This window comes from Rattus rattus, chromosome 4 (assembly GCF_011064425.1).
Source record: "Rattus rattus isolate New Zealand chromosome 4, Rrattus_CSIRO_v1, whole genome shotgun sequence".
Taxonomy (NCBI): domain Eukaryota; kingdom Metazoa; phylum Chordata; class Mammalia; order Rodentia; family Muridae; genus Rattus; species Rattus rattus.
The window spans coordinates 5476449-5492577 of record NC_046157.1 but is presented as its reverse complement, the minus strand read 5'-3'; the positions used below and the strand labels follow the sequence as shown (position 1 = coordinate 5492577).

Below are 16129 nucleotides of genomic sequence, written 5' to 3'. Positions count from 1 at the left end.
CCCCAACCCCATTATGCACACTTTTTATCTCAGAATTCAAGAGGCAGAGGCAGGCAGATCTCTGAGTTCCAGGCCATCCTAACTACAAAGTGAGTTGCAGGCTTGTCAGGACAACCTGGTGAGACACTGTCTCAAAACAAACCGTACTTTATTTAACTGAGTAGTTAGGGAGCAGAGCCTTTCCCACTGGTCTCTCTGCCTCTCACACGCTATCTCCTGGCGTGCATTATATCACAGAACAGGTGATAGAAGTGAGGGTAACAATAAGATAAACTTCATCACTATGCTATCAAAAAAAAAAAAAAAACAAAAACATGGCTATAGGGTGGGCAAACTCAGACACCAAGAATCCTCTAAACAGTTGGAGTCCTCAGTGATCGAGTGCTTACCCAGCACTTGGGTTCAATATCAGTACCAGAAAACAACCAGTCCAAAAAAAAAAAAATCATCATAATCTGTAGTTGGGGAGACAGCTCAGTTAAAAACTGAGTGTGAGGGGCTGGAGAGATGGCTCAGTGGTTTAGGGTACTGACTGCCCTTCCAGGGGTCCTGAGTTCAATTCCCAGCAACCAAATGGTGGCTTACAACCATCTGTAGATCTGATGCCCTCTTCCGGTGTGTCTGAAGACAGCCACAGTGTACTCACATACATGAAATAAATAAATCTTTAAAAAAAAAAAAACTGAGTGTGAGCCTGGCACGCACGTGATGGTACACCTCTTCACTTCCAGCACTTGGGAAGCAAGGCAGGCTCTTACGAGATCAAGGACAACCTGGTCTACAAATACAAATGGAGAGTTCCAAGACAGCCAGCGCTAATCAGAGAAACACTTTTTCAATAGATAGAAAGAGAGAGAGAGAGAGAGAGAGAGAATGAGTGAATCTAAATCTCAACCTTCTCCCCGAAACCCACATTAAAGGCTGGTCAGGACTTGTAATTCCAGCACCAAGAAGGCTGAGAGAAGGCAAGATCCCCAGGGACTTGCAAACCAGTCAATCTACCTGAATCAGGTGCACTGCATATTTCTAAGAGATCTGTCTCAAAAAGGGAAGGTTGACAGCTGCCCTGGAAAACACCGATTGACTTCTGGCCTCTACCTGTACACATATGCATGTACAACTCCCCAACATAAATATTTGTGGACACACACAGGGGAGGAGGGCATTCAGATACTAAATTATCACTCTAAAGACCTGAGTGCAACAGTTTTGAAAAAAATAAAAACAAAATAAACACTTGTGGAATGAACCAAGATAAAACCGCAGAATGTTTTGTGACTTTTTGCTGTATTCCATGACTCCTGTCACATAGGGCTCCCTTCTCTGCTGGCTTTTTTCCTAAACAAACTAGGAAGTGAAAATCAATTGCTATGACCCTGATAACTCTCTCAGTTCATTAACCAGAAACTGTTCTTGAACTTCTTAAAATAAGGTACCACTTAAAAAACATTCACATCCTAACACCCCCACGCCCATTCCCAGAAGGACCATCATCGGTTCTTAATCAATGGACCCCCAAATATGTAGTTGTCCACTGGGGTGGTTTTGAAGTGAGAAGAGCTTCATAGGCTCATATATTTGAGTACTTAGTTGGTTCCAGAAAATACCAAGTCCTCTTCAGGACTCAGGGGGCACCAGATATGCACATGGGAGCTTCTGCTACTCCAAGCCACATCCTACCCTCTTTGCTTCTCCATGTCCATCTTTCTCCTACTCCCAGACTCCCCTGCCCGATGCAGGCACTTAGGCATTTCTCTTTTTCTTTTTGAGGGAGGCATAATTAGGTACTGAACCGAAGGCCTTGTGCATGTAAAGGTAAATACTCCATTGAGCTATAGTCTCAGTCCTCACTTTTTGGGGGTTTGGGGGGAGGGTTTCTCTATGAAGCCTTAGCTGTCCTGGGTAGGACTCATTCTGTAGACATAAGCTGACGTTGAACTCAGAGATCTGCCTGCCTCTGCCTCCCTCCCAGTGTTGGGATTAAAGGTGTGAACCACTACTGGCTCTTTTTTTTTTCTTTTTTTTGAGACAAGACCTCACTATGCTGTCCAGGGTGGTTTTAAACTCATTGTGTAGCCCAAGCCAGCAGTGAACTTTCTATCAGACTCACAAGTAGCTGAGGTTACAGGCCCATAGCACCTGACTCTGGCCTTAGGCCATCTCTGTGGTACCAAGTACCTCAGTTCACATTCCAGCACAATACTGATCACAACACAAACAAAATCATTTTCATGTGACTTTTCGTTGCATAATTCAGGGAATGGGGACAAGTTTCACCTTGTAGACCAGGCTCATTCTGAAACTTTAGAAATCCTTATGCCTCAGCTTTCTGAGTGCTGGGATTACAGGTATACGCAACACACCTGGCGCATGCTTATTTAAAACCTTTAATTATATTGATTATGTGTATGTGTGTGTTGTACTGGGGGATGCAGTGCATGTGAGGGCCAGCGGACAACTGCTAATAGTAGGTCCAGAAAATGTCAAGTTGAGGCCATCAGGTTTGGTTAAGTGGCTTGTTTTTGTTTTCTTGAGACAGGGTCTGTTATAGATCAGAACAGTCTCAAACTCGGGATGTAGGCAATGATGACTGCTCCTGTGTACCACCTCATCCAATACACACAATGCTGGGGATTGAATCCAGGACTCCACGCATGCAAGAAAAGCACTGTACCTGGACACACCACTAGCCCCCACATCAAACCCCCAGCCCCTTTTTTTGAGACAAGGTCTCAGGATGCAAATCCGCAACCAGGCTGGTCTGGAAAGCAGAGGTCAGTCTGTCTTTGCCTCCCGTGCCCTAACTTATTGTTCTAGATGTAGTCATCTAGAGATCAGGTAAGGCACTTAATTAGATCCTGATTAGACAATTACAGAGGCTCTTTCAGACAGCAGTTACATTGAAGGGGCGCAACAGGCTTACTGATATCCAAGGCTTAAACAGCGGGCCGAGTGAGCAAGATGAGGGCCGTGGAGACCTAAAGGTGCTGTTGCTTCCCCAGCTAGGATCTTGGGTTACAGGAATGACGGGAGATGGATGGCTCAGTGGTGGTTCAAAGTTCTGGGTGCTCTTCTAGACAACCTCAGTCTGACTCCCTAAACCCAAAGAGTAGCTTATAACCTCTGAAAATCTAGTTCCAGGTGACCTGACAACCTCTGACCACTACACACACATCCAAACAAAACATCTATACATAAAATTAAAAAACAAAAAACAAAAAATAAGTGTTGTGTGCACACCTTTAATACCAGTACTCAAGAGGCAGAGCCAATCTCGGTAAGTTTGAGCCTGATCTATCTATACAGGGAGTCCCAGGTCAGGGCTATATAGAGATCCTACCTCAAAAAAAAAAAAAAAAAAAAAAAAAAAACTACACACATACCACAGAGGCCAAGGTTAAATCCTAGAGATATATTACCATAGTGACTAAGGGCATGAGATATACTTCAGATCCCAATCCTGGTCTCTACCTCCCATGCAACAAAGAACAAGTTATCAACCTCTCCCAAAAATACTCACCTCTGAAATTGCAGCAGTCTCAGAAACACAAACAAGTTATTGTTCCAACGTTTACAGCATTTACTTAGTACCAGACACTATTCAGAGGCTAATTCAGGGTTAAGTGCTGGATAAACATTACCTATGACGGGGTTGGGGATTTAGCTCAGTGGTAGAGTGCTTGCCTAGCGAGCGCAAGGCCCTGGGTTCGGCCCCCAGCTCCGGAAAAAAAAAAAAAGAAAAGAAAATTAAAACATTACCTATGACTACTGGGTAGGACCATGTGCTATTCCCGCTGCTAGACATACACACATCTACGGAGCCCCAGGCCCCAGGTACTGGCTTTACACTTGTACTAGCCACACCCAGACTACGTGCTGCCCATCGGGAGTGACTACCTAAGGAGTAGGTTGCTCCTCATTCCTATCACTCTGAGGCCAAAATCAACAAGGGATACTAACATGACCAGATCTCTCTATAAGCAGCCTCCTAAGCACTCTCAGGAGTGGGACTTCACATTCTTGGGCATCTTTAACCAAGGTTAGAAGATGAGTTTGGGGGTTGGGGATTTAGCTCAGTGGTAGAGCGCTTGCCTAGCAAACGCAAGGCCCTGGGTTTGGTCCCCAGCTCAAAAAAAAAAAAAAAAGAAAAAGAAAAAGAAAAAAAAGAAGATGAGTTTGGAGGAGTACACAAAATCCTTTGAAGGCTAGTCATAAGAGTTTATGTTGAAGATTATGTGTTTAAGAGAGTAACAGTGTACTCACATACATTAAATAAATCTTTAAAAAATACATATTTATATATATGAGTACACTCACTGTCGCTGTCCTCAGACACACCAGAAGAGGGCATCAGATCCCATTACAGATGGTTGTGAGCCACTGTGTGCTTGCTGGAAACTGAACTCAGGACCTCTGGAAGAGCAGTCAGTGCTCTTAACTGCTGAGCCATCTCTCCAGCCCAAAATAAATCTTAAAAAAAAGTTTATCTGCAAATACATTTAGATGAACCCTCTAGAAGATCCTTTAAAGCCGGTGTGTAGTGCATGGCCTGTAATCTCAACATTCTGACGTGAAGGCAGAAGTATCCATTTTCAAGGCCAGACTGATAATAGAAGACCTTTAATATCAGCAGGGCAGTGGTAGCGCACGACTTTAATCCCAGCACTTGGAAGGCAGAGGCAGGCAGATGAGGCCAGACTGGTCTATAGAGTGAGTTCCAGGACAGGCAGGGCTATACAGAGAAACCCTGTCTCAAGAAACAAACAAAAACACCCAGCGACCAAGTTAAAGAATCTAAGCACTTGCATGCAGAGACAGGCACCTCCCTTGAACTTGAGGCCAGTGTTGTCTACACACAGGAAAACGGTCTGCAGACGAAAGGGCTGGACCAATTCCCAGTACCACATGGCAGCTCAGAGCTGTCTGTGACTTCAGTTCCAGGGCATCTGACACCCTCACACAGGTGAAACACCAGTGCACATAAACTAAGAGTAAATAACAACTTCTTGTGGGCTTTAGTGAGCTTAGTTCCTTTAGGTTCAGTGTTACTCTGAACAATGCTTTCTCACATCCTCTCCACTCTCCAGTGTATCCCCAGACCCTGACACCCAGTAAACAGACAGAGACCTTGGGGATAAAGGTCTTTATTCGACAAGATTATCTTACTCAGTAACAAAACAGCAGGAGGTAACAATTCCCCCAAAGATCTGGAACAGTATCCGCCCCTGGCAGGGGCAGTATAGCCTGCTAAAAAAAGTCAGCTGCAGCCAGGGTCTCTAGTGTTAGCCATTTTTCAAAGATCGTAGTTGGGGTTCTTTCGAAGAATGACAAAGCCTTCCAGAATTGGGGTGACAGGGAGAAACTCCTCAGTGGCCAGCTCCGCCCGTTCCCCATGGGCCAACAGCACTGGAGTTGTGTGAGTCTGGAACCCCGTGATCGTTTTGGGCTTCCCAGCCTGGCCCACCACATCCACTGCCTGTGGGATGAAAAGAGTGAAATGGGAGACTATCCACGCTCCCCATCACTGCCCACCCAGTTTGTGAAACAGGGTTGTAATACATTGTCCAAGTTCTATGGTACACCCTGAGCCCTCCTTTTCAAACCATCCAAACCTCACCTGACCCACGCGGACAGAAACTGGCAATGGTCGCAACTCCTCATCAAATGTAACCAGCATCCGAGGCTGCATGGCGGCCACCAGCCCATACAATACATAGTGAGATTTGCCTAGAATGACTAAGGGAAGAGAGCACAAGTTGTAGACAACGAGCCTGGACTGAACTTTAAGCATCTATGGCAGCGCTGACCCCCTGAACTACAGACTAAGAAAAATCTTTGTTCCTGTACACCCCACTACTAACCCAAGATGCCTGTACCACTCTTTGCTCACATCCCTAGGACCTGAAAGTCACTTTTCCTAGTCACTTAGGAGTAAATTCATCCTGAAGTCTTTTTGGCCAGATCAAACGTGCGAGAAATTAAGGTTTCATGAGGCCTCCCACAAGCCCAGTGAACCTAGAAAAGTTAACTAGGGATTTTGATCTTAATTGCCATGGTGGCCCTGGCAGGGGCAAATCAAGCACAATGCACCCCAGGTACTATTTCTGACAGGAACTCACTGTTTCGCACATCCAGGAAAGAAACAAGCACGGTGAGTAGCCCCGCCACAGCCACTTGACTCATGAGCTGCCGGTCACTGTGGTAGGGGCAGAGGGTAAGTGTGCCCTTCCCTAAATGTGTCAGGCCCTGCAAAATGAAACGAAACAAAATAAGATGTTAATAATTAATTAAATAATAAGTTAATAAATGAGACATCATATCTGAGCAGACACGTTCCTTCTCAGGCAAACAAAACTCCCACAACCCAGTCACACCTTCTCTCCTAGGCTCTCCTAAGGCACCACAGATGTTGCTGCTGCCACACCTATGCTTTACCTGTGCCAAGCGCACCATGAAGAGGTTATTGGGGTCCTTGGCGTGATACTGAGCTAACTGGCGCAGCATTGCAGCCAGACGGGCATTGTTGGTACCTAGAATAGGAAACATTACAGAAACTTAGAAAAAGAGCCTTGAATCTTCTAGTCTGTTCAAGATCTTTTTCTAGTACTTACCACTGCCCACCATGCCCATAGCAAAGATGGAGTTATAAGAAACTTCTGGATCAGCATCATGAGAGAATTTGCTTAGGGTATCCAGGATGTTGAGTCGCGGATTTGAAACAGAGATTAGTGCCAGTGCTAACGGTACAGCCCGACGGAGGGTAGGTTCCCCATATCTCAGCTGGTGATAGAAATAAATAAAACAGCATGGGAAGAGGTAGAAACAAGCTCGGCAGAGAAGTTCATGGGGTAAAACTGCCTGCTGTGCAAGCATGAGGACCTGAGGTTAATCCCCAAATCCAACATTAAAACAAACAAACACCTGCAGTCCTAGTGCTCCTATTAGGAAACAGGAGTGGAGGTGGAGAATCTCTGGAAGCTCTTGGACCAGCTAGTCTGGTGTACTCAGGAGAAATATAAGAGATTGGTGGTTTGAATAAAAACAACCCCCAGAAGGCTTGGTTATTAGGGAATGGCATTATTTGAAAAGGATTTCTAGGTATGGCCTTGTTGAAGGAAGTGTATCACTCGGGGTGGGGCTCTGGAGTTTCAGAAGCCCAACCCAGGGGCTGGAGAGATGGCTCAGCAGTTAAGAGCACTGACTGCTCTTCCAGAGGTCCTGAGTTCAATTCCCAGCAACCACATGGTGGCTTGCAACCATCTGTAATGGGATCTGATACCCTCTTCTGAAGACAGTAACAATGTACTCACATACATAAAATAAATAAATATTAAAAAAAAAAAAAAAAAAGAAGAAGCCAACCCAGGACTACTATCTCTCTGCCTGCTGCCCGCAGATCTGGATATAGAACTCTCAGCTGTCTAGCATAGTGGTTCTCAACCTTAGGGTCTCGACCCTTTTTGGGGCTTGAACAACCCTTTTGTAAGGGTCCCCTAAAGTCTTCAGAAAACATACTTCAGAACAGTAGCAAAATTATTGTTCTGAAGTAGCAATGAAAATCATTTTACAGTTGGGGGTCACTACAGTATGAAGAACTGTTTGAAAGGGTCAGAGTAATAGGAACATTGAGAACCACTGCTCTAGCACCATGTCTGCCCACATGCCATCATACTTCCCACCATGACGACAATGGATGGACTGAACCTCTGAACTGTAAGCCAGCCCCAATTACATGTTTTCCTTCCTAAGAGTTGCCATGGCCTTGGTGTTTCTTCACAGCAACAGAATGTTGTCTAGGACAGAGACCCTGTCTCAGAGAAGGGGGCAGGTGAAGATTGGCACCTCCATGCATTTACACACAAGCACGTGTGGTGAGTAAAAGCCACCAATACCAGAATTAGCCAAGGCTAAGGCGTAGCGTGGTGGTGAATCACTTCCATGTATGCACAAGGCCCTAGGTTTGATCCGCAGCACCCACCACCCCCATATTCCGGTGTACTCTGAGCTACTCACCAAGTGACCAAAAGTTCGCAATGCCATCTCTGCACCAATCTCTTCCCCCATAGCAATAAGTGCGATTCCCAGAACAGCTACTCCCTGCAATTCAAGAGGCACAAGAACACAGTAAGTTCCAGGAACAAAAACCAAGTCAGTCTTGCTATTCTGACTTATGGCAGTACCCCGGGGAGGAGCAGAGGCCAAAAGCAAAGCTCGACCCTGTTCTGCCCCTCATATCCACATGCTCTTTTCAGAATGCCTGCTGGCCCACACCTGATGTGCTCCCATGTCAGCAGGGGCCTCCTTCTTGTCCTTATCCTTCTTTTCCTTCTTGTCCTTGTCTTCTTCCTTTTCCTTAGAGTCGAAGTGCTCACTACAGATGTGGAGGAGCTGCTGAACCTTCAGCACATTCCCGGAGCCTGCGGTGAGGCGGTGAGAGCGAGCAAAGAAGAAGAAAAAAGAAAAATCAAGAAAAAGCTTTGTCAATACTAAAATCCTTAAAAATCTAAAGAGCAGAATGAAAGACAAAGAAGAAACAACCTGAGAAGAGAAGGACCCAGAGAGAAGTGGAGTTGCTGGGTAGTAAGGCACAGACCTGCATAGGCGCACACATCCACCAGAGTGTTGGCGAAGCTGCGGAACGGTTCTGACACAACCTCCAGGGCAGCCAGGATCGCCTCGATGGCTTCGCCCTTCCCTGCAGGGGGTCAAAGGGTCAGAGGACACTGGCTTGTGTCCAGCTCAGTTTGATACCTAAACCCTCCAATTGTACCCAATTCGGTCAGCCCTTTGATAAATATTTCCTCACCCAAGTGATTGAGGCCCAGGCCAAGAGGAAGCCAACGAGCGTAGGTGTCCTTGAGCTCAGTCTCAGATTTCTCCATGATGGTCTGAAGAATGGTCGAAGTGACATCTCCATTGCAAGACCCCACTGCTATCATCCCACAAGCCAGAGCCGTCACCCCTGCGACCTAGAAATACAAGCCAACATTGAACAGAGTAACACTCTCCTTTCTGCCGTTGTTTGAGACAGCATCTCTCACTATGAGGTCTAGGTTAGCCTGGAAGTCAGAGATCTGCCTGCCTCTGCCTCTGGGGGCTAGAATTTAAGTGTGCCACCATACCCAACCAGTTACGATATTAAAATGCTTACTTGGTATCTTCATTCAAAAACCTAATTCTTCTGACACACTGTAAGTCATTCTTCCTAAGGGGCAATTGATTTCTGTGAAATCAGTGAGTACTTATCTATGTCAGCACTGTGCTAACCCATTTGCACACTCTTCTGAGGTGTTCTTACATTTGCACACTCTTCTGAGGTGTTATTACATTTACCTGTTTAGCATGTGCATATACACAGCACACAGGTTAAGGGTAAAGATCTCTGTCCTGCAGCACGCAGTCACCAGGCTTGACTGGGACCTCAACGGCCCCAGCTCCCCATGCTCCTAAACCGTTCTTGTAACTCCACAAAACAAGGTGACAGGAAAAGGGAAGCCCAAAGACAGTGAGTTACTTATTCAGTATCTTCTGCTTATAAGTGGAAATCCAGATTTGAACTTGGGCAGTTTTACTCTTAAAAATCTCTGTTTTTGGCAATTATACAGTATTTGTCACTAACATGACTCTGCATAAGCAAGAAAACTTAAGTTAGCTAATGACTAAAAGCCAGAACCACTGCCGTGGCTTCTATCTAGAATGTCCTCAAACCAGGTGTGCGATGGCCTGGACCATCTCACATGTAAGATGGTGATGCTCTTGGGACTCTTGGGAAGTAGTGGAAAGTAAGGGGTGGGTCCATTAGGAAGCCATTAGGGGACAGTGGGAGACAGACTTCATGTGGGGAAGAAGGTAGTGGCACCCGGCTCCTGCCCTCTTGGCTTCCTTGCTTGCTGCTAAAGTGGCGAGTTTGTGCTCCTCCTTCCACGTGCTCCCCACTGTGCTGCTGCCTTGTTAGACGGGAAGCCTGGCTTCCACTGCCTTCTCCTCCTTACCGTCTAAGTGGCTGGACTGCGGTTTCAGAGGCTAGAACTCAGAACAGTACAACACCAAGCTTCATCTGGGTTTCAAATTCCAGTCTGTCTCCCCCAGCCCCTTTTCTTTGGTGGGGAATGGGGAAGGTGAGAGTAAAGGGATTGTTCTGCAGCCTAGGATGGAACTCATGGAACTCGTCCTGCTTCAGACCCTCAAGCACTGAGTTACTGACCTCACGCACACCTTGAAATTATACTTCTAAGAGATTTTATTGAAATGTCCCACAAGCCCAACATACCACGCCCTACCTTTCCATTAGACATCAACAACTCACCTCCATGCTGGACTTGGAATCTCCCATTACAGGTAGCAGCAGTGTTAGAACATCTTCCCGATTAGAGCCAGCATAGGCCAAACCTAGCCTAAAAAGTCAGAAGATGAAGTCCCAACATATACTTGGATACAGCAAGGCACAACAAAAACAGTACTGGTCACTAACAACACATTCCTCAATGGCACACGGCAGTCTTTGGCAATATCTTCTCCTAATTTATAAGCTCAGCATTAACAAAAAGAGAAGCAGTCTTGGAAAAATAACAATTTAAAAATAAGTAAGCAAGCAGAGCAGTGGTGCCCACCTTTAATACCAGCACTTGGGAGGCAGAGGCAGGCCAATCTCTGAGTTCTAGGTGGTCTATAGAGAGAGTTCCAGGCCAGCTGGGGCTACCCAGAGAAACTTGTCTCAGAAAGAAAAAAAAAAAAAAAAACAAAAAACAAAAAACAACGAACAAGGAATGAGCATGGGAAGCCTTACCCAAAGATGGAGCCAAGTCTCATGGTATTGCTGTTATGGAGAACATAGTCGGAAAGCAGTGCCAGGGCAGGATCGCACTCATTCCGAACCCCAGAATTCACGATACCACAGGCAAGGAGAGCTCCTGACTGCAAAGAATGAGCAGACTCTTTAGGCCATCGACCCTCTAAACTTCCCAGTATAATACGGCCTTTCTGGGACACTTTACCTAGAATGAAAAACTGGGCAAGCCTCATGTGGTGTTTGAATGAGAGTGGTCCCCAGAAGCTCATAAACGTGAATCCTTGGTCCCTACTTGGTAGACCTGTTCTGTGTAGGATTAGGAGGTACAGCCTTATTGGAGGAAGTCACTAGGGGTGGGATGGGCTTTAAGGCCCAATCCTGTCTCTGCCTCTGTCTCCAAATGGCAGATGTGAGCTCTCAGCTTTTCCCAGCACCATGCCTGCCTGCTGCCATGTTCCCCACCAGGACAGTCATGGACTCTGAAACTGTAAAGAAGCCCCAATCGAGTAAATTCTGTTTAAGCTGCCCTGTCATGGTGCCTCTTCACAGAAACAGAAAGCAGCTAAGACACCTCATTAGTAAAAAGGAGGCCCTGGAACACAAGAAGAAAGGGTCTCCAGCGAATAAGCTTTGCCCAGACTAACCTTGATGTAGTCCTCAGAGGAGTACAGATACTTGTCAATCTGGGTGAGGCCACCATCCACATCCCACAGCAGAATCATGCCAAGGGACGCAGCAGCACTTAACATCCCTATGACAAGGAAGACTATCAGCTTTAGAAGTGTCCACCCTAAAGAAACTTACAAAAGGGCTTCTCTAGAAACTACTCTGGATCCCTCTCAGGTAACAGCTGACAAGCAAACAAATAAAGGAGAAAACTCGTACCGTGGTCCTTGTTCTTGTACAGCCATTTGTTGCCATCGTCGGTCAGGAGTTTATCCTGACCAAAGGCTGCATTCACAAAGCCGTTCACAAAAGAGGACGCTAGGTTCATTCGAGCAGAATCCACCTGAGAGCCACTGCCACCAAACCCTGTACAAGGTGGGAGAAAGCATTTTAGCACAGGACATGGAAGGGACGCAGCGTGCACAAAGTCTCTGAACTTTACACATTTGTTTTGTTTTTAAGACATGGTTTCTCTGTGTAGCCTTGGCTGTACTAGAACTTGCTCTGTAGACCAGGCTGACCTCAAACTTAAAGATCCACTGCCTCTCCCAAGTACTGGGATCAAAGGCGTGTGTCCACCACTCAATCAGTCTCTGACTTTAAGTTAGACCCTTAATCTATGTCTCCCAGCAGTGACCTGGACACAGAACTCTAAGGATTACAAGTGCTTTAGACGTGGGTTATCTAAACTTATTCCCAATACAATTGGAACAGCGAACCGTCCCTCCAATGCCCACACAGGGCTAGCTACTCACTGTTATTCTCTAGGTGGGTTTTGTAGATGTCATCAGGCACCTTGGGCTCCATGATGTCCAGCTGAAGAGAAGCCAGAGGGTCACAACTGCTTCCCCAGAACTCCCCCAGCTGTCCCTTCTGCTATCCCACTGAATAGCAACTCTAACCAGGGAGTCTATCGAAAGGTATTAGTCAGGGAGGTGGAATGACAGACAGAACATCAACCAAAACCTTTCGGGGCAAAAGCCCTCACCTCCCGAGCTAAGGCCAAGAAGTTGCTGTTGAGCTGGACATTGGACATGATTTCTGTGAGGTCTTCGTATTCCTCTACATCTTCACTCAGCTCCAGGAACACTCCATGCCGACCCAGCATGAAGGCCATCTGCTTCTGGACCACCCTGTGGGGAAAGCCGTCACACCTGCTCTCTCCACCACCATGGGACAGAAAGCCTCCCTGGTTCCACCAAACACTGCTTAGTCTCTGATTTTCACACAAAGCACATACGCTGACTCATCCCTCCCTTTGCCGATTTCTCTACATACACATCCTTGCAGGAGGTGAAAATGTCTTCTACCAGTTCCATGTCATTGAGCATCAGTGCCAATCTCAGAGCTTCAGGGAAACGGCTAAACTTTCGGAACACGCCAGGGCACAGCGCAGGAGGGCAGAGTTCTCAGGTTCTGGTACATAATTCACACAACTACAAAGTCAAAAGCAGTACAATTTCAGAGAGTGCAATTCATTTATTTCTTTCCCAAGTATGCACACTGAGTGCCTAATATATGGAAGGCAATGTACTACGTTCCAGGATTACTAAGGAAACACAAAGTTTCTGCCTTTTCAAGAAGCAACCCTGGGGGGTTGGGGATTTAGCTCAGTGGTAGAGCGCTTGCCTAGGAAGCGCAAGGCCCTGGGTTCGGTCCCCAGCTCCAAAAAAAGAACCAAAAAAAAAAAAAAAAAAAAAAGAAGAAGCAACCCTGAGATCCCCTGGGAGACCAATGCTGAAGAGGCAGGCCTGCTACCCTGTCCTCCTGTCCGCCCTTACCTGGTGAGATAGAGGCAGACCTTGGAGTATGCATTCTCATCGATGTCCTTCTCTAGCATATCCACCTGCTCGATCTCCATGAGCAGGTCACAAGCCTCGTGCTCAGCATTGTGAGCCATGTTGTAGGGGACAATTTCCTTTACCAAGGTAAGCAATGGTTCCCGCTGTGCTTTCTCTGCATCATCCAGTTCCTGCCACTCCTTAGCCACTTCTCCTGCCAGATGTCTACAGAAACACAGGCTCATTAGTGAAGCAGGTCCCTGGGAGTCAAGAATTCAGTGTCTGGGGGATTCAACGCATTCAGTTTCCAAACCAACAGAATAATGCCCCCAAGTCCCTTCTCACCCCAAAAAGAAAATGCCTTACCTGACATACTCATGACCCCACGATGCCAATTCTTCCTGGGAGCCCACTAGCCGATACTTGAGGCACTCCCGCTCACCACTCATGGTCATGGCCAAAACAGAGATGATGTCAGCAGCAAAGCACTGTAAGGAAAACAGCATGTGCCATCACATAATCAAGATCACCGCCTGCAAAACTCACCAATAAAATCTATTATATACTAGTCCCCATAGTCCATGCCAAAGCCTTACAAAAGTGATGTTGCTAGCTCCCTCTGAAGCTAGCCTAACTCAAGAGTGACAAACAATGGGGGGATCAAAGAAAGACGCTTCACAGTTGTAATGTTAGGAGACAGTGCGTCTCATTGCATCACACTGCCTAGTTTGGCCTCAATATTCTACACTTAAGAGGTCCCGAGTCGGGGCTGGAGAGATGGCTCAGCGGTTAAGAGCACTGGCTGCTCTTCTAGAGGTCCTGAGTTCAGTTCCCAGTATCTACATGGGGGTTCACAACAGTCTAACTCCAGTTCCAGGGGATATATTCCCGGCCTCTGGCCAGTACAGACACTACACGCAGAGGATACACATCAGGGAGGGAAGGCATTCATCTATGTAAATATAAAAGTAAATTCTAATATTTTACTTAAATTTATTTCAAAAACAAATTTTACTTTTATTATATATTATTTATTTTATTTACAATTTAGAAGGCCAAGCAAACTGGCTTATGCTTATAATCCCAGCACTCCAGAGCTGAGGCAGGAGAGCCATAAACTGAAGCTCTGTCTAGGCCACATTGAGAGTTTGAGGGCAACTAGAGTGGCTGAGGAAGACGGGTCAACGTTTAAGAGGACTTCCTGCATGCTCGTGAAGATCAGAGTTCAAATCCCAAAACCAACCATAAACACTAAGGGTCTCTAGGCATGCATAGGCACATGCACACACGCACATGCATAAGACAATATAAGACAATATAATATAAGACAATATAAGATTTTTAAATTAAGGCAGAAACACATCATGCTAAAAAGCCTTAAGGTATAATGAAGCAGAAACTTCCAAGGAGCTGAGCACCATTTACGGGCCCCTCTTTTAGAGAATCATGGTCTCATTAGGATGAACTGTCCACTCAGGTGAGGTCCACTAGGCTTTCAGTGACTTACCATGGTTCCTGTTTTCCAGCTCAAAAAGGAATTATTCAACTGGACAGACCCTGCCATATTCTGAATTACCTTATTCTCCCCAGGGGCCATGTTCTCATAGATTTCCTTCAGTTTGCCATAGTGTGGACGCAGAAATTTGAGAGGCTTCGGTACTGAGGTCATGGAAGTTGTAGAAGAACGGATTTGTCTTCTCAGTTCCTCCAGAGCTGGTCGGTACAGGGATGTATCCTTTTCCTGAGAGGGGATGTTAGTGCTCAGATCGAAAGGAGTCATATTCCTCCACATCATAACTCACACATACCTAAGCAACGCTTTGCTCAAAGACATAACTGGCTCCTATCCCATGATTCCTCAACCCCTGAGACACATGACTCCATTTAAATGTCCCTTGTAACTCTTTTCCCTCAAACTATCATAATATCTAATATGTGGTATCTAATTGTTGCCTCAAAATGAAATAAATGGGAAATATCCAACTACATTCTCCCTGAAGTAACATCTTGACTCACCCCGAGTCGCTCCACGAGCATCTCCAGTTCATCTTGAAGCTGTTTGTCCTCCTCAGACTGGAGGGTTAGGGGAAGAAGCTCATCAAAAGAAGGAACCCGAATCACATTCTCCTCCCACTCACCCCGGTGCAGGTGGAGAGTGTGAATGTCTATTGGCAAGAAGAGGCAGTGAGATAGGAAAGCAGCATTGCTGGAAAGGCTGTCTACCTTCTGAACCAGGCAGGCTCTGCTTTCGGAAGCCATTCTAGAAAATAGCCAAAGACCCGCGATGTGGTGGTGAGGGCCTCGGGGGGTGGCAGTGCGTAATGGGGTGGGGAATGGGGCGGAAAGGGCATAAAGTCAGGGTCTCCCCATTCTGAGTTTCCCCGGTGCGGTGGGCGGTAGGGAGTCGGGCCCGAGGCCTTCAAGCCAGCAGTGACTCAGCCCAAGGCCTCCTCCTCCTCGGGCTCCCCAGGCTGCGTCTCACCAGCTCCTGCTCTTTATCTTTTTCCCCGGCATCCCGTCGCTCCTTGCCGCTCGACTTCTCGTCGGCGCCGCTGGGGGCTGTCGCTGAGGGTTGTTGGGACTGCACCGGTGTCTTGTCTCGTCCACCCTCCTCCATCTCCGCCACTACTGCCGGCCTACTGCGCGCGCACCTGCTCGCACCGCCCCTTTTCCCAGATTGCAACGCGTGCGTCGTCCTCCAGACCGGAAGCGCCCGGCGGATCCCGGGTTCCGCACTCTGAGGCAGCCGGGAAATTACTGTTCCGGCATCTAACCCGAACTACTAGTGTTGGGTTAGGGTGTCTCTGACGCGGAGATGCCTAGCTCTCTGAACCCGTAGCTTCACCACAGTTGGATGCGTGGTACGATGAGAAGGTCATCCTGAAGGCAGAAC

At 46.8% G+C, this 16129-nt stretch overlaps 1 protein-coding gene across 1 annotated transcript; it reads right to left on the bottom strand.

Annotated features, from left to right (window-relative positions):
* Positions 1-5128: 5128 nt before the first annotated feature.
* On the bottom strand, positions 5129-15898 carry Psmd2 (proteasome 26S subunit, non-ATPase 2). The gene is given in 22 exon segments (XM_032899963.1): positions 5129-5476; positions 5618-5736; positions 6120-6246; positions 6436-6530; positions 6612-6780; positions 8014-8097; positions 8272-8417; positions 8594-8695; positions 8807-8969; positions 10307-10394; positions 10787-10914; positions 11434-11540; positions 11675-11821; positions 12211-12271; positions 12444-12588; positions 12734-12839; positions 12842-12891; positions 13237-13461; positions 13603-13724; positions 14813-14977; positions 15253-15309; positions 15719-15898. Coding segments are annotated over 22 exon segments (2724 nt in total). The 5' UTR covers positions 15854-15898; the 3' UTR covers positions 5129-5293.
* Between the last annotated feature and the right edge of the window lie 231 nt (positions 15899-16129).